This window comes from Urocampus carinirostris, chromosome 6 (genome assembly GCF_059441175.1).
Source record: "Urocampus carinirostris isolate Australia breed hairy pipefish chromosome 6, RoL_Ucar_1.0, whole genome shotgun sequence".
NCBI classification, from domain to species: domain Eukaryota; kingdom Metazoa; phylum Chordata; class Actinopteri; order Syngnathiformes; family Syngnathidae; genus Urocampus; species Urocampus carinirostris.
In genome coordinates this window covers 12,148,033-12,167,410 of record NC_142354.1, presented here as the reverse complement: position 1 = coordinate 12,167,410, position 19,378 = coordinate 12,148,033, and the positions used below count along the sequence as shown (strand labels likewise).

The 19,378-nt window shown below is 39.3% G+C and overlaps 1 protein-coding gene and 1 long non-coding RNA gene across 4 annotated transcripts in view; one reads left to right on the top strand and one right to left on the bottom strand.

The window, feature by feature from the left end:
• Positions 1-19,378, bottom strand: part of chchd6b (coiled-coil-helix-coiled-coil-helix domain containing 6b) — a 75,904-nt gene that overhangs the window by 19,119 nt on the left and 37,407 nt on the right. Inside the window, exon 7 of one of the 3 annotated variants that reach the window (XM_088337905.1) lies at positions 3,154-3,289. The exons of 1 other annotated variant lie outside the window; for it this stretch is intronic. In XM_088337905.1, the coding sequence (XP_088194031.1) occupies positions 3,154-3,289 (136 nt within the window). Of the gene's footprint in view, positions 1-3,153; positions 3,290-16,853; positions 17,121-19,378 lie in introns of those variants that run through there. One more of the 3 variants, XM_088337904.1, reaches the window with a different exon arrangement.
• Positions 1-19,378, top strand: part of LOC148363834 (uncharacterized) — a 48,106-nt gene that overhangs the window by 8,281 nt on the left and 20,447 nt on the right. The gene's annotated exons all lie outside the window — the stretch shown is intronic.

The window sequence follows — 19,378 nt, the reverse complement described above, 5'->3', positions numbered from 1 at the left end:
AGGAAAAATTCGAAATATTATATATTCCTTGCTTGAGCAAAGATGAATTTGAGCAAGCAACAGGACATAAAAAGTGGTGTAAATACCTGTGGGCAGCAACCACAGACAGCCTTCCAGATGCACTTGGAGTGGCTGAAAAGAGCCACCAGCTGGTGTAAGTCACAAACTTTATCAGCTAATGGAAGAATCTACTAAAAAAGTCAGTGAAAGAATGCAACATTTTTCTGGACCCTAAATAACGGAACGTTTGCTTAAATGAGAGGTTGTGGGATGACCAGCTAAGCTCTATTTACACTGACCAGCTAACAATAACAAAAGGGGCTAGTGGTGAGACAAAGCCTGCAGCTGGCTTCCTCACACGATTGGCTAGAGAAGGAAACAGTGGTGGGAACAAAAAGCACGCCTGAATAACAAGACTTGGTTACCATCACATGTTGTGTGTGGTAAGTAGGGGTGGGACAAAAAAATCAATTCATTTATATATATATAAATAAAGATTATATTTTTGGTAATCATCCGGTACGTAAAAATCAGAGAAAGCAATAGAGCTGTCGCAAATATGGCATATTAGTTTAATTGTGGCAATTTTACATGTTCTTAAATATTTTTCACATTCAAGATAGTGTCTTTTTTTCTTTGTGATCATCCAGGAACGAAATGTCAAGGAAATCTGTTATGGCGGCGCAACTTTTAGATTCAATACCACGTACCTCTTCAGAATTTTGGACAGATTGTGGGTTTATACCAAGCGAGAGGGGTATGTCACAAAATACCGAAAGAGCGCTCTGCAAACTTTGTTTCAAGAAGGTTCCAGGGAAAAGGGATAACACATGCTAACGATGGTATCACACGTTACATTGCTGCTGGAATGTTCCTGTTTAATATGGCCGACAATCCAGCGTTGGGAGACATGCTGTACAAGTTTGATAAGCTGTCCGACGCACCAGGCAAAACAGTTTTAACTTTACAAGTTCATATTCAAGTTGATGTCAAGTTAACAAAGTTTAAGCTACAGATTCTTCGAGAAAAGCATGAAAAACTATTTACCAGATTTTGTTTTCAAAGCCTAAGAACTTCAAGAAAACAGACATTTATCTGCTGCCATGAGCTGCATTCACTTCAAATGTGTAGAACTTGAAGAGAAGCAAAGAGGCATGTATCTGACCTGATGCTGTACTCAATTTAAGTGTGTGTGTTAAAATTAGAATATCTTTTCTCAACTGTGCAGCTCAATTTTGCATTTATTACTGAAAAGTTAAGTCAAAGACCTTACGACCTGTTACCTCACCTGTGCATTGCTCATGAAAATGTTTTAGGCTGAAATATTTCACTCTAGCATTTGTTTTAATAAAAGGAACAAAATTTTGGGTTAATCAGGATTTTTTTTTAAATTATTAATGTGATTTCTTGACCATTACATTGCTTTTCTTTATTAAGGTCTTCAACAATATTATTAAGCCTATATTATCATATTAGCATATACAGTAATTGTCAGGACCAGAACGGAAACAGGACCCACTCGCGTAATGTTTCTCAAAAGTTTTATTGGGAAGAAGGGAAAGGATTCCACACACAATCTGAGGAAAGCTGGACGCTGAGAGCGGGTAGCTCTGAACGCAGAAGTGGGACTTCCGTGGCAAGCGATGGCGGTGTCGGAAACGGAAAAAACGGGTCAGTAGAAGAGCAAAAACGTGGTCGGGATCGGAAACAAGTTGAAAGCCAGGAGAGGAGAGTAGACGCGGTCGAGATCAATAACGGATCGTTATTCGAGACGGGAGAACAGACATGGTCGAGATCAAAACAGGTCGTAATTCGGGACGGGAGAGTAGACGTGGTCGAGATCAAAACAGATCGTACCGGGAGACAAACGGGGGCAAAAAACAGGACAGGTGAAAAAGGGCTTTCCATGTAAAAACAGAGACAGGACAGAGTTTAAATACTGACAGAGAGCCAAAATGTCAACAAGCTGCAGCTGGCGCTACACGGGCGGGGCCAATTGGGCGCCATGGCAACCGTGACAGTAATGGGGGTTTTTTTTTTGACTGACTGACAGAATATGTGCATTGTTGATTTACTGTCCCCAAAGTGTATGATTTAAGTTGCTTGTTTTTTTAGGGGAAAAAAATTGCAATCATCAATTAAATCGGATCGCAATATCGAGAATCCTGATATAAATAAAGGCACCTGATTATCCTGATCCAATCGAATCGTGACCAAAGCATACCGTCCCACTTCTAGCGGTAAGTGGCTGTTAAATACTAAAACGGGGCAAGCTAGCTTTGCAAAATGGTCATTCGGGCCTCTGTAGTAGTAAGATGACAACCAAACATGTTACTTCTTTAAGTTTTGTAATTTAATTAAACAATTATTAACCACCAAGACTTATGTGATACTACATATTTGTTTGCTTATTATTTGAATACATTGTGTTTTGTTTAAAAGAATACAGTAATTTTACACCGTTAGAGCTCCCTATAAAACACACACTTAGGCTTTGAAGTTAGTCTGTTGCATCACTACTACCATAATTCACTCTAGTACAAGATGAAGAGAAAAGAAAAGCGCAAAAATGAGTGTATAGCCCGATGGAAAAGTAGCTAGGGATGAGAGCCACCCTATATCAAATCTCCATCTAAAGAAAACCCAGCATGCTTCCCTCATACGGAAACATATTTAAAAGCACACATGCAGAGCTTTCTCACCGTTTGAGCTGCGATAGGATTCTTTGAACCACTTTAAAAAGACAGATTGCTTCTATTGTGAGCCTTCACCATGACTGTTTAAACAGCCCAATTCGCCAACTACTACGGCCTTGTTCCTTTCATCGCCACCGTATCATTGAGTTTCGTCACCGTTATTGTTTGTTTGATGGAAAAATTGGTTTGAAATAAGCCCTTTGGAGATAAGCGGCGGGTATAAAGACCGAACGTGTCAAGAGAGAGCCGAACGCATCTCTCAAGGTTTTGAATGGACGAAAACTGATTGCGAAACATTAACCAGGGATGTAATCTTCTCATCCTGCAAGGTCCAAACACAATTGATGGGTGGTGATTTTAAACTGAAAACAGAGAACTTACTTCTGCCTTGGACATCGGCAGATTTGCTCCGAAAGTAAGGTTGACTTGTTAAAACGAAAAGTTGTTCTCTGCCTACCTTCTTGGCTCGCTGGACACAGTTCATATACTCTTTGGCCAAACTGGAGCAATTCAGAGTTTGCTGAGGATTTTCTCCGTAACACTGGAGCACCTTGGCCTGCAACTCAGCACACACTGACGCAGTATGCCGGGGCCTGTGTAAATAATAGCGCACATGCGCAACAACATGAGATTGCAAGACTTTGGTCTGCTAATTTTCCCATATCACAGTCAAAAGTAGTTACTTGAGCGATAACGGTAAAGTATGAAATGCGCATTACTTCCTCTGAAATTCACAGGTAGTTCAAGATGTCTTACAGACATGTAAAATATCTGTGACAGAATTAGCAAGTACAATAGAACCTTGGTTTACGTTGACCTTGCCTCACCACATTTTCACTGTATAGCCTGGAATTAAATGTTTTTGCGGACCCATATTTACAAATCAACAACATTAAATTTTTCTGCCTTTATGTCTATGCAGATTTGGTACACTTTCCTCAGGGCCAAATTCAAGAACTTTTTAAGGACTTTAAGGATGAGTAATTCATATCAGAAATCCAATTACTCAAAGAAATAACATAATTATTTTTTTTATTTCTAGCATCCTTCAGAGACATAAAAGAATTATGGTGGAGAAGAAGCAACACTTGAGGCAAATTTAAGTGATTGTAGTAAAGAATAATACGTTTCAATCCCAAATATTTTCAAAATTAAAGCTAGACAAATCCCTACAATATATTTAATAATATATATATATTACAAATAAGGAGTACTTACGGTATACTATTTTCTTTAACTAATCTTTAATATGTATAAACAATTTTAATATTCCGGTGTTCGGAATGCATTAGCAATTACCGTAAATTCCGGACTATAGAGCGCAACTGATTATAAGCCGCACCCACCACATTTTAAGAGGAAAACAGATTTTGTACTTACACAAGCCGCACCTGTATATAAGCCGCATGCGCCCACATTAAAAAATGTAACACAAACACAAAATTAACCCAAACCCGACTTTAAGTCCCGCGATTGAAACTGAATATCCTTCATTAAAGTACACAGTCCAAAAATCACAGCCGGCAAAATGAACGAATAATGATACCGGTACTTAAGGTTTGAAGCAGACCGGCAGAGTCTGGGTCCCGTTGAAAGTAATCCAAATAAAAAAGTGTATATTTCCAAGGGTAAAGGTGGGGAAAAATATATACCCACTATTGTCCGCCGTGTCCACAAACACTCACCTTTACCGGTCCCCACTTCCCATCAGCCCGCATTTGTTACGCCCCTTCTTTTTAATCCGCCCGTCCAAAACATATCATAATAAGTGGCCAAAATAAATACAAATAAATTCATTACAAAAATATACAGTTGCAAATACATATTATACATACTTACACACATTTACAAAGAAAGACGGTACACCGAGAGAGTTTTCAAAGCTTTAATAATAATAATATAACTTTCATCACAAACGGTGCCTGACAGGGCAGTCAATGGTAGCAACACGCTATCAACACGCTCTCAACACAGTCAACGGGTCTGTTAAAATAACATACAGTACTTGTAAAAATCACGGTAAACCGTCCTCATCTTCCTCCTTAGACTGAAGCCATCAAAGTCGTCTTTCTCAGTGTCGGAAAGAAACAGTGTCATATAGACGTCGTCCCACGCTCCCGCAGCCTCACTCGCGCTGTCACTGGTGTGCCCTCCTCTCCGTCACGCAGCAGATCGGCTTTTCGGAACCCGTTGGTGGATTTTTTGATGCTGCCCCACGCGGTCAGGATCCACTGGCAGACTTGCGGAAAAGTTGCCTTTCGCATGCGGCCAGTTTTAGTGAAGTTGCAGTCTTTCTCGGCGCATATATTCCACTGGTCTAAATCTTACCTTTTGTACTCGAGCGCTGCTGGCGGCCGTTAGAAAAATTACATAAATTTCCCGCATCACTAAATAAGCCGCAGGGTTGAAAGTTTGGGGAAAAAGTAGCGGTTTATAGTATGGAATTTATGGTACCATAGGTTTAAATCTCCCGCCATACAACAATTTCACCTTGCGATCACCCACCTCATGTTGTATGCAGGGGGTCTACTCTACTACCTTTTGACCCAGGTTTATTTACATACACAATCTGCGCGTACAAACACCAAACACTTCCCACAAAATCATTTCCGAACGATGCATCCGTCACGCACGAACGAGCGCTGGTCTCCCCCGCATGCGCTGCCAAATACACACAATTAATTTGTTAGAGCGCGGGAGAATTATGACAAAGATAAAGTATACACGGCCAAAACAGGGAGAAATTTCTCAGCGGTGGCATGTGTGCTGCATTGAGTGTTTGCATGTGCAGCGGAGGGAGGAGAAACAGGATTAAATTAATCATTGGAGGGGAGAATATTCATGAAAAGAGAAGCGAATGCCACCTGAGCGAGGGTGAAGTGAAGGTAAACGTGACAGTGACGCATTTAAAGACGAAACTTGCAGCCGGCGCAGCGCGAATACATTTTTCCTGGTTGTGTTCTTTCGTGCACCGTACCAAAGGTTTTTTCACTTCTTTGCGTCATCTTAGAGAAGGTCATTCAGCTCGCTCTTCAGTTGAAAAGATTTCTGGAAAATTTTGCAGATCCTTTAGTTTTACATCAAAGTGTTTTATATTTACCAATTTATTTCATATTAATTTGAGGAATTGTACATTTTTAGGATTTTTCACCAGTTGCCGATGCTACATACCAATACTATTCGAATTTTTGTTTAAGAGAGAAATAGAAAAGACAATTTCAGAGCCTTTAGAGAAGATTGGTTCAAACTTTTCAGAAAGCTGCCAGATTTGGTAAGCTGAAAATGTATTAGGGCTGACCTATCTGCCTGGCAGACTTGAATAAATTCACCCTCCGTTTGCAGTGCTTGGCGATCGGCGTCGCGACCTGGTAGCTTGCTTTTGTAGCATTTCCATCTGAATCACCCGGACTCCTGAAAAAGCACTACTGTGCCGTCGAAAAAGCTTCCCATTGCTCCACCTTTTCACGGCGCTTGTTTCCATTTGGCGTTCAGTCAGGAATTGCCTCTTGAAAACAGCCACAGTCTTGACAAACTAGGCAGACACAAGTGTCTGATTCCCTTGAAAAAATACTCTAATTTCCACTTGTCCTAAAAGCGGCTGCCCTCACAATCAACTTTCCTTTTTTTGTTCACAGTCGCCATGTCGGAAATGGGGTGGGCAAAAATTCCCACATATAGCCAAGGGCAAGGTGGCCTAAGGGCCACTGCAATCATCTAGTGAAATGGGGATTTTTGTACGAATGTTTTTCATACTTCACACGTCACATATTATTACATTTATGGCAGAGGTCATGGGCCAGTAAAATTTTTATCGAGGGCTGTAACTGGCCCCTGGGCTAGACTTTGGACATGCCTGCTGTAGAGTACAACAGAATATCTACCGTAAATTCCGGACTATAGAGCGCACCTGATTATAAGCCGCACCCACCATTTTCCGGGAGGAAAACCGATTTTGTACATACAAAAGCCGCACCTGTATATAATAATAATAATAATAATTTCCTTTGTATTGTCATTCTTTGTAACAATGTACACAGAACGAAATGTCGATACACCTGACCCGTTGTAGCGAGCCGATGCAGCCGCAGCCAACAGAGGGCGCCGCCATTTTACCAATTAGGTATGACTCGGCCGAGGCGCAAACCACCGATTAGCCGCATGCGCCCACATTGAAAAAACGCAATTCTAACACGAGATTAACCAATATCCGATTAAATCCAAAAAACACAGCCGGCAAATTAAACGGAAAATGATACCGGTACTTAAAATTTAATGCAGACCTGCAGAGTCCGGGTGCCCGTTGAAAGTATTCCAAGGAAAAAAGTGTATATTTCCAAGGGTAAGGGTGGGAAAAATATATATCCACTATTGTCGGCCGCATTCACAAACACGTCTCACCTTTACTCCACAAATAAATGCAGATCATTTCATTTCACTTCCCGTCAGCCCGCGTTTGCCCCGCCCCTTCTTTCTCATTTGCTCGTACAAAACATATCAGAATGAGTTTCTAAAATAAATACATTACAAAAATATACAGTTGCAAATACATATTATACATTGTTACACATATTTACAAAGAAAGACGGTACACCGAGAGAGTTTTCAAAGCTTTAATAATAATATTATAACTTTCATCCCAGACCGTGCCTGTGAAGGGTAGCAAAACGCTACTAGAAACACGCTCTCAATACAGTAAACGGCTCTGTTAAGAAAACATACCGAACTTGAAACAAGCACGGTAAACCGTCCTTGTCTTCCTCCTAATAACCGACGTCATCAAAGTCCTCTTCTTCAGTATGGGAAAGAGACTTTGTCATATGGACGCCGTCCCACGCTCCCTTATTAAAAAACACGCTAGCAGCACGTTCGCTAAGTAAATTTTTCATACATATAGGACTGCTCGATTGCAATTAACTTGAAAGTCACGTCATGTGCCTTATTTTTTTTTTACTTGCATGATGAGGCTATGTCTACGCTAATTTAATTTGTGCACAGGCTAAGAAGTTGCAGTCCAAATCTTACCTTTTGTACTCGAGCGCCGCTGGCGGCCGTTAGAAAGATTACATAAATTGGCCGCATCACTGAATAAGCCTCAGGGTTGAAAGTTTGGGAAAAAAGTAGCGGCTTATAGTCCGGAATTTACGGTATATTTTTCTTATAACTGCTTTATATTAAAGGCAAATTACTTTGCTTCCAATTTATTATTCTTTTCTGATCAAAAAAATTTCCAATTATTAGAATTGGTCGCTGTTGCATAAAAAAACTAATTCCTTGCTACTTTACCCTTTATACTTTTCAGCATCACTCAATGCCTCAGAGGTTGAAAAATAAATGCAAAGTGCACTTTTATTGGGCTAGCCGGCTCTTGTTTTGCAATTGTGCATCCATAATCCACTATCCCCAATCCCATACTGCTCCAAGAAGGGATCGTCAGATGGCACCTTTTTCGGGAGGCGTGCCGTTCAAGCCCGTCTAAAATGAAATGCATGGTTGTGGCAAACATACATTATCCCCGGTCAATTATTGCAGGGCAAATTTTTTTTCAGTTCGGGCCACTGAAGATTATCATTGCCGCCGCCTAAAATGAAGTGCCCTGTTTTGGCCCCAATCCATTATCCCAAATTGACTATTGTTGAGAGAGAGGGCCTAGAAAACAAATTTAGAACATGCATCTTTATTTCTATCCTCAACTATTGCTGTTAAATTGCGGAAAAACGCATGTAAAAAGTGGAGGGAGGGGTGACTTGGCAGATCTACGCGTATCAAGGGGGGCCCAGGTTGCTATACAGTAAATGTTACTGTGTTACCAAAACTGACGTAACAAAAAGGTGTTTAGAAATGAGACAGCACTAGCCATACGTGGCTCAGTAGCACTGCTTTCGTGGCTCCCTGGAGTTTTTTCCGAAATATATGAAATTGGAAAATTACTTGGGAAATATGTTCTGGGTAATGAGTAAGAGTTCATGATAACGCAAACAGGTAAGCCAACATATTTTGATCCAAACAAACAAGCTCAAAGACAGCTTCTTCCCCAGGGCCATCAACACTCTAAATGAGCGCGCAAAACTGTAAAAACAAATCTTATCTTATTGTGTTTTTTTTTTTTTTGTTAATGCTAAATGTTATTGCACAAAACTTTAAACATATATACCATGCAACGTATTTGGGCATGTTTCTTGCTGCGATGTTATTGCACTTCTCTTCATTGGACTATTGTTTTGATGCACTATTCTTTTTCATTGCACTCCCATTATAACTTAGGACAGTCTCTAAGCACGTTGTTGTAAATATTTTTTTGCTTATTTATTCTTAAAATCTGTTACCATTATTTTATGGTTGAAGTCTTTATTACATGTTTACCCTGGCGTGCCATCTCTGATCTTGTTACACACAATGTTTCACAACGTTGATATCCACGACAATAAAGACAATTGGGAATTTGTATAATAACACCAGGTTATTTGACAACAGCAATAATAGCCCCAAGCTAAGAATTCATACTCAAGTATAGGAAAAAAATGTTTTCTCTATTCACGAAGAAAAAAATTCAGACCATGGGAGTCTTCTAATAACGGAATCTGAAGCGGAAAATTGTCTGACTAATCTGCACCAATTGCCTACTTTGACCGAAACCGAAGGTGAGCTCTTATTAAAACAAAACGAAAAAAAAAAAGATTACCCGCTTGTTTGACGCAAACCACCTTCCACCGAAAAGCAACAAAGCAACACTCAAACGGCTTTCCGCCCAGGATGTTTTGCATGAATATGTGCAGAGTTCTGAAAAAAAGATTAGGCTCAAGTCATTAACGTTTCCCATTCTTATTTGTCTCACCTTGGCAGAGCGCAGTTGCTGCAAAGAGAGCTTAAGTCGCCACGGAGCGTGACATGGGGGAATAAAGCTATACGAGGAAAAGCAAAGACTGTTAAAGCGTAACGTTTTATTATTCCGTCTTTGTCCGAGTTAGTGTTGTTTGCGCGCGAACGGTTATTAATGTAAGACGACAAGGCTTTGCGCTCTTTTAAAGCGCGAGCCAAGGCTTCCTATCTCCAGTTTTTTTCATACAACGCTGAGTGAGGGCGAAGAAAAGAGAGGATCAAAGATGTCATGGCTCGGCCGAGATTAGAAGGAATTAGGGTGCATGCATCTTTTATTGTACCAACCCTTTGTGTAGAAATTGGAGGATGTTGTCATAAGGATAACGTTTACAACAAAAATAATTGGGGTGGGTATGATCTCTTACCCACTTGGGGCACTATTTCCTGTGGTGTGTCTTGGGCAGGTACAGCCTGGCGGCACCTATCCCTCTCTAAGCCAACAAAACACAGGCTAATATGTTTAAAGCAATGAAGTGATGAAGTCATCCTGGAAGGGGGACTACCTCATGTGCGGTTCCTTCTCAAGGTTTCTTCATTATCCTCATGTTGAGGTTTTTGAGATTTTACTTGCCCTCATGTAGGTTTTAGATCAGCGGATGGTGTCATAATAGTCTGTAGTTTGCTATTATCTGAGTTTGTGCAGCCCTTTGAGACTCTTTGTGATTAAGTGCTATACAAATAAACATGACTTGACTTGAGGTTTTTGAGTTTTTCCTTGCCCTCATGTAGGTTTTAGATCAGGGGATGGTGTCATAATAGTTTGTACAGTAGTATGCTATAATCTGTGGTTTGTGCAGCCATTTGAGACTCTTTGTGATTCAGGGCTATTCAAATAAACATGACTTGACTTGACAAGTGATGTGATTTATTTTTCTGGGCAGTCCCAATCTAATGTATTTATTTTATTCAGTGTTCAAAAACAAGTCATCAGTGAAAATAACCATTGTAGAAAAACAGCTGTTTAAAATGGAGCAACAGGTTAAGGCAATACCATGTCTAACAATGTGCAAAAAATGTGATTATTTTACAGAATAGTTCACTGCACTCCCCCCAAAAAAGTGTAAAAATAACCCACACATGACCATGTGAATGGTAAATATACTGCATCTATATAGCTCTTTAACCAGTCACTGAGGACCTCCAGAGTGCTTGACAAAACATTTCTCAATTTACCCATTCACACACACTTACACACCAATGGAATGAGGATTATTTAGGATTTACAAAAAAAACAATTTACCAAATTGGTTCAGAAAAATGTTTGATTTCAACTAAATGCTCTCAATCATCGAAGACAAAACAATATTACTTTCTTGGTACAACTTTACAAAGAATTCATGTGAAGGCTGCAAAATTATGTAAGCATTTTGTGGGATGTAAAAAGAATCTGCAGCGGTTTTAAAATTTGAAGCCAGTAAAATACCAAAAGAGCAGCCAACATAATTAGCGATATACAATTCCTAATAACATTACAAAAGAATCTGCAAACACAACCTTTTTTCAGCCGAACGTCAGCCTTTCTTTCAAACACACGTTAAGAATATCACTAGAACAGCTTTTTTTCCATCTTTGCCACATTGCTAAAATTCACCTATGTCGCCTCGGTCAGATGCGAAGATTATAATTCATGCATTTTTTACCTTAGTAAAAAGTAAGTGTAATGCACTATTCTCCGGTCCGTTTGAATAAACTTTTTTTCAGTTTTTCAGGGGTTGGGTTGGCATTTGGACTGGATTTGAAACCATATTTTTCTTACTTTTACCATTTTCATCCTAAAACAAAACAAAAAAAAAACATTAGCATGGACATTAAATCACTCTCCTCCCCCCATCCTTCCAGCCTAATGCACTCCATTGCCGGAACACCAATGATTAATAGTAAGACCAAAAAAAAGGTCAAGGTGAAAACTAAATATATAAAGGCTCTTTGAACCGAGTTGGGCATTGTTAACACATAGTTAATAGAGAAAATATTTAATTTAAAACTTTTTAAGAACACCTCCAACTACGCATCCCACCTTAATATGGCTGACGGGATGGAAATATTTATGTTAAAGGTACATAATGCTATATTTGAACACAAGATGACACTGTATTGACAAATGCAAACAAAAACTAGTGCCAAAAGAGCACAGCATATCAGCAAGATGACAGACAAACACTACTGTAATTTCCAGACTATAAATCGCTCTAGAGCAGGGATGTCAAACTCAATTGCACAAGGGGCCAAAATTCAAAACACACTTAAGGTCGCGGGCCAACCAGGATAAACATTTATTGAACACACTTAAACTGAATTTTTTTGGAACATAAATATGAATAAAAACAGACAAGAATATTAAATTTAAACTTTATACAGTATTTATTATTTTGCTGTAAATAAAAATATCTTGTTAAATTATACAACTTGGAACTTAACTTAAACAACTTAACATTAAAATAACATTCAAATTCCTTTGCTCCTATGTCAATGTATATATAAAAAAAAATTAAATATCCCAAAAGATTTTGCTCTCCTTAATATATCTACGGTCAAAAGTAGAAATATGAAAATGCTACACAAATTATTTTGTAAAAACATCAAAACATTCTGCAAACAGGGAGCCTGATGTGCTTACCTTTGGCACAGACGGCATAGGGCGAGAGATGGGAGGGAGTGCTTGCACTTTTTGCATAGCTCCACCCATCCTTCCCACTCACCCAATCAAATAACTTTAAGTTCTCTTCCGGTGTTTTGGCGTATTTCCAATTTGTTCCGTGGATTCATCAAAAAGTATCTGAACACTGAACACAGATTATATAGTGAGCTTTTATATAAAGGATTCTTTAGCGTTGTACAGCCAAAACGAGTTTTTTTTTTGTGTGTTACACCTTGACTGTAAATTGTAGTGAAAAAGTGCCCTATATATTCTGAAAATTACTGATTTTGAACCAGCTCTGGTTTGGGTTTGCGTGTATCTGAGCAGGATCAATGGCTCAAGTTTTGAACGAGATGGAGAAAATTTGCATTCAATTAAGTTTGTCTCTGAGTCATAGGTACTCATAGAAAGAGCCATATTTGGCTCGTGAGCCATAGGTTACCGACCCCTGGTATATGGTATAGTATACGTCATATATATATGAATAGGTACAGTGACTAAAACGTCAGAATAGGATGTCCAGGGATGAGACGTTGTTGTTCATATTGGTGGGCCATTAATAACAATAATGTAAAATGGTCTTACACGGCGGGCCGGATATTACACGACGGGCCGGATGCGGCCTGCGGGCCGGGAGTTTGACACATGTGCTCTAGAGTATAAGTTACACCAGCCAAAAAATGCATAATTAAAAAAAAAAACCTAAAACATATGTCATATCTGGAGTATTAGTAGCATTTTAGGGGGGAAAATGTATTTGATAAAATCCAACACTAAAAACATACATGTCATGTGGAAAGGCAGATTAAAAAAAAGAGAACATTGGGCTGAATAAGTGTATGGTATACGGACATATGATTGACATTAATGTCAAGGTGACGTAGCATATTGAGTTTTTCAGATAACCAACATAGAGAAAATGCTTACCAAACCATCAATTTCACGCCAAATCACTAAATCTTCTTCCACTGTGTCATCTTTACCACAACAACTCCCTCAACTCGTGAGGTAGAGAATAAGCTGCTTCCTCAACACAGGCCTAGCGCACCCTCTTGCGGTTTAGTGTGAAAATAACAGGTGAAATTATGCACTGTACCAGTGATAAAAAAAAAAAAACTCAATGATATATGAATGTGTTATTAATTTCACATATAAGTCTCAACGGAGTACAGTATACTGGACTGTCTCAGAAAATTAGAATATTGTGATAAAGTTCTTTAGTTTCTGTAATGCAATTAAAAAAACAAAAATGTCATACATTCTGGATTCATTACACATCAACTGAACTATTTCAAGCCTTTTATTATTTGAATATTGCTGATTTTGGCTTACAGCTTAAGAAAACTCAAAAATCCTATCTCAAAATATTAGAATATCATGAAAAAGTATACAAGTAGGCTATTCAACTAATCACCTGAATCGTCTAATTAACTCGAAACACCTTGCGAGGGTTTCCTGAGCCTTAAAAACACTCAGCTTGGTTCAGTAAACTAAATCACAAGTATGGGGAAGACTGCTGTCCATAGGACCATCATTGATACCCTCCATCAGGAGGGTAAGACACAAAAGGAAAATTCTCAAAGAGCAGGCTGTTCACAGAGTGCAGTTTCAAAGCATATCCACAAAAAGTCTGTTGGAAGGGAAAAATGTGGCCGGAAACGCTGCACAACCAAGAGAGATGACCGCAGCCTTAACAAAATTGTGACGAAGAGCCGCTTCCAGAATTTGGGGGAGCTTCAAAGACAGTGGGCTGAAGCTGGAGTCCAGGTATCAAAAGCCACAGTTCACAGACGTGTCCGGGAAATGGGCTACAATAGCCGTATTCCCATGGTCAAGCCACTTCTGAACTCAAGACAACGGAAGAAGCGTCTGACTTGGGCTATGGAGAAGAAGCACTGGACAGTTGCAGAGTGGTCCAAAGTCCTCTTTTCAGACGAAAGCAAGTTTTGCATTTCATTTGGAAGTCAAGGCGCCAGAGTCTGGAGAAAGGCTGGAGAGGAGCAAAATCCAAGTTGCTTGAAATCCAGTGTGAAGTTCCCACAGTCAGCAATGGTTTGGGGAGCCATGTCAGCTGCTGGTGTTGGTCCAGTGTTTCATCAAGTCCAGAGTAAATGCAACTGTGTACCAAGAGATTTTAGAGCAATACATGCTTCCATCTGCTGAAAAGCTCTATGGAGATGAGGATTTCATTTTCCAGCATGATCTGGCACCTGCCCACAGTGCCAAAACCACCAGTAACTGGTGCACTGACCATGGCATCACTGTCCTTGATTGGCCTGCTAATTCCCCTGACCTGAACCCCATCGAGAATTTGTTAAGAAGAAGATGAAAGACACCAGACCTACAAATGCAAATGAGCTGAAGGCCGCTATCGAAGCATCCTGGGCATCAATAACACCTCAGCAATGCCACAGGCTGATTGCCTCCATGCCACGCCGGATTGATGCAGTAATCCGTGCAAAAGGATTCCCAACCAAGTACTGAGTGCATCAATGGACATTTTCAAATGTTTGATTTAGTTTTGCTGTTATAAAATTATTTTTTTACTTGGTCTGAGGAAGTATTCTAATATTTTGAGATAGGATTTTTGAGTTTTTTTCAGTATGTTGCATCCCTGTTCAAACTATGAAAAACTGCAACTAAAATTAACCTTGGTATGATACTTTATGTATTTTACCTATGATTCAAATATTTTTTTTTACTGAATTAAGGTTTTTTATACCACTAGGAGGCACTAAACACTACACACTGTCCCTTTAACCTTAACAGTGTTTAAAAACAACAATATGGACGTCACAGAGCGTGAACACTGAACAGATGCAGAGAGTTGGAGTGCGCAGAGGAGATAGGAACGTAGGAGGACAATTTGCACTGTTGGCTCGGCTGATTGATCCCCACCAAACTCACTTTGAGGGACTGTAGGCACGCGCGATGGAAGCCGATAAGAAGAGGGTTTCATTAAAACAGGTGACATTCAGGAACAAGATAAGACGCACATTCGCCCGTCTGCTTGTGCGCGACATCTATTTGCTGATAACATTTCAATCAGCGCAACTTCAGCGCTTGGACGACTCACTCAAATGCCGTACTATCTGCCATCACTTATCGGCGCTAGGCCTTTTTTTTATTGTCACTTATTTCCATTCTAGCAGTCTTACATAGGCTTCAGAGAGTCTATCCTTGAACAGTTCCTTCAAAAAAAGTTACATCGGCAGTTAAAGGGACAATGTGTATGAGTTGGTGCTTAAAAAGAACGTCATTCATTAAATCAAATAAAAAAAATAATTAAAATTAACAAAAATGCATGAACTATCATGACAATGCATTTTGTAAAATAGGTACCGAAAATTATTTGACATAATATGAGCCTCACCTAAAGGGAGCTGACATAATTGCCCACCATCTTGCTACTGCAAGTACCCAAACAACTAAGGAGGTTGGGCATAAAAATGAGAAATAAATTGTTGCATTTTGGTAACATTTAGTCTTCGATTTTTTGTATTATTCCTTTTGCTTTTTAGCACTATTTTTGGTTGCACTACACCATACAGCGACATCTAGATGTCAAATATCACACATTGTCCCTTTAATTTGATGGGTTTTTTTGATAGGGGTGGCATTTTAAACATTTTTGGCTGCTGACACAACACAACTACCTACTTGGGATTATTGTGAGCAAACTGACCCATTTTTTTCATATGGTCGAAAAATGTATATTAAAAATACTAATAAAGAGTACTTCTGTAAAACATCTTATTCGGAGGCTTTTTAAAAAAACATTATTTGGTAGCTAGGTTGCTTTGTCAAAATATGCTCTCATTTTCTGGCATTTCTTTCAGCACAAAAAGCCACTTTTGGGCAGTTGTCTGAGAAATAAGAAATCAAAAATGTCTATGTCACAACTGGTTGTCTTCAGTGAGTAGAATATGCCTCTATGTCACTAAAATGGTTGATTACATAGGCAATATTACAATAATATTGTAAACAATAGTGTTATTCATGCACCCGCATAAACTGAGAAATATACAGTGTTATCTTTAAGCTCTTAATCCACCAAACTGGAGAAAAGTCGACTCTGGTTTGCTCTTGCCATCTTTAACTGGCCATTTTAGTAGCTTCTTCTGTTAGCTGCTAAAGTCAACCATTTACACAAGCTCTGACCAACTCCGGCTATTTCCAGTTTCAGCTGTCCTGGGTGTATCCAGCTTGCTTCGTCTTTTGTTGCTGGCAAGGATCAACACCAGTTTTATGTTCCTGTCGCTCTCTAAATTTCATCCATTATATAGAAACAGGCTTCCAAATTCTGCCAATTTCTATCCTTTGGGCTTCTGTACTGTGTCTCCTTCGAATGCACTCGCTTCATCTGAATTCTAGCTACGACGACCTGTGGTGATGAATTATTACACACTGTCACTTTAAAATAATCAATATCATCCAAACTTACCAGATTCTATATCATGTATGCTATCACGCCGGAATTTCAGATTTGTGTTTTGTTAGAAGAAATTCATTTACTGAAATTCCTTTTTTCTTATTTTTTTTTTTCCATTCTTACGAGACCTACATTTTAAAAGGACAATTTGCAATATTTGACCACTAGATATCACTATATAGTGTTGTCAGAACCAGAACGGAGACAGGACTCACTTGCGTTACGTTTCTCTCAGTTTTATTAGAAGAAAGGAAAGGATTGCACCCACGATCCGGCGATCGCTGGTCGCAGGTGGCTCAGAACGTGGAAGTGGGACTTCCGTGGCGAGTGATGGCGGTGTCGGGAACAAAAATAAAAACAGGTCAGTAGCCAGGATAGGTGGGCAAAAAACGTGGTCGGGATCAGAAACGAGTCGAAAGCCAGGAGAGGAGAGTAGACGAGGTCAGGATCAAAAAACGGGTCGAAGCCGGGGAACAGACTGGAGCAAAAACAGGTGGGAGTCAGGGTCGAAAAATGCTTGGCTAGAGTAATCTGAGGTTCGCAGACGAACTGACAACAGGTGACAGATAGATGTGGGTTTGAATAGTGAAAGGGAGCCAATCAGAGTCCGAGGCAGTTGGCGCCAAAGGAGCAGGCACAGGTGCATCACATCGGTTATCGTGACAAGTGTAGTACGGCGGAAAACAAGTGCTACAAAGCAAAATGAATGATACAAGCTAAGGAAACTGCAAGTGACTAGACTGCACCAAAAACGTCTCATTTTTCTGCCAAGCTTTTTGTGAAGGAAAAAAAAGGAAAAAAGAAAAGAAAAAAGAAAAATGAAAAAAAAAAACAGAAATAGAGAAAGAAAAACAGAAATAATTAGAAGACTGAAATAAGACAAAAACTACAGAAAAAAAGGAGAAAAGTAAAAAAAAATCAATTAAAACAAATAAATAATGGGTGAAGAAGAAAAAGAGGGTGGCGTTAGCATCAAGATGGCGGACAATCAGCTCAGCTGCCTCTAGGTGCCTCATGTTATTTAAGATTAATACAAATTCCTCCACCTACCAGTATTTTTAACAATGCACGTGTATATGATATTTTGGCTTACTATTAGAATCAATAATGTTTCTAATAAATTCTGTTTTTTAACAAAAAAATGCACGATATTAAAAAGAATACTGACATAAAAAATATGAGCTCCGGGGGTCGCAAATTGGAAATAGAAATCACAAAAACGGCTCTAGCTACATACAAGATAATAAACCCATGCTTCCACAGCACTAAGTAAATAGAATAATTACTGGGCGCGGCCGACGTAGTGTGAAATGACAGTGACCGCAGCACAATGAAATTCTGCCCATTGCAGAAGGAACAAGACAAGTGCGTATCCGCCTGCATACAGAGTGCGGCTGTTTGCCAAATCATAAATAAAAAGCTCGAGATTTGTGGCCGCACAAAATGCTCGGATTGCACTCCGACGGATCCCTTGACCTGTTTTCATACAGCCACCAAAAAACCTGCCTCATGTAACCGGAAGAAAATATGCTTGGATTGTGCAAACTGACAGCCATAGTGCAAGTGAATGAAAAGTCAAAAATGTTAATCGGATGCAAAGAACTCGCTGTCGCAATTTCTTCCAGCCATTTTACGACATCGTATTAAAAAATATCAGTTTATCATCATTGGTATGGACACAATAAAAGAGCTAAATTGTTATTTTGGTCCTTTCCCAAAAATGTCTCGATAAGGTGACAGTGAGCAAATTGGCATCGGCTACAGACTGGCAGGGCCCGTTTGGCTTTAGCTCAGCATTGAATGAAAAAGACTTTCCTTTCTTCAAAATAACAATTTTATTTTTCCCCGTGCAGGTTTATCCCTTGCTCGACTTTTATTGGTTTGATTCCGAAAAAAAAAATGTTAAGTATCCTATTTCTTTTTTTTTTAAATATTATTTTTGTAGTAGGAATTAAATCATCCATCCATCCATTATCTGCACCGCTTCTCCTCAGTAGGGTCGCGGGGGTGCTGGAGCCCATCCGAGCTATCTTCAGGCAGTGGGCAGGGGACACCCTTGAAATGTGGGAGGAAACGAAAGAGCCCGGACGAAACCCATGCATGCACGGGGAGAACATGCAAACTCCACACAGGAGGTTTGATCTCATGACCTCACAACTATGCCGCACACGCGTTAACCACTGCGCCCGAATTAAAACAAATTATTATAAATAACACAAATGAGAAAGAAAATAGAAAACAGTACAACAGTGTTGTATAAATGGAATGTTTGATATAAAAAATTGCATTTTTTTAAAAATAAATCCCCAAAATTGAGGTGTCTTTGAAACAGTTACCGCCTTACTTACGGACGATCGTTGCTTCGGTGCTATATTTTGTATAGAATGTATGTTTAAGGTTTATTTAAGTAACCTGTATTGTTTTAAAACTGAAAAATAAACATGTATAAAATAATATGCCTGTAAAGATAAATAAAGTGAAGTTTAACTTACTTTTAGAAGATGGGCTTCAAAAGTTAAGCGACTTCCTCCTCCGTGGTAGAAAGTGGCCGAAAAAAGCGATCCAACCATTTTCTCAACCGCATCAAGCTTTCTTATTCCAATTTCCTTTCAAATGAAACAGCTCGCCTTTTCTTTACACGTCACACTAACCATATATTAAAACTAACCCCCTTGTTTTATTACCTTATCTTCTATGTTCCTTTATCTTCTGGCTCATACCTCACTGTGAATGTGT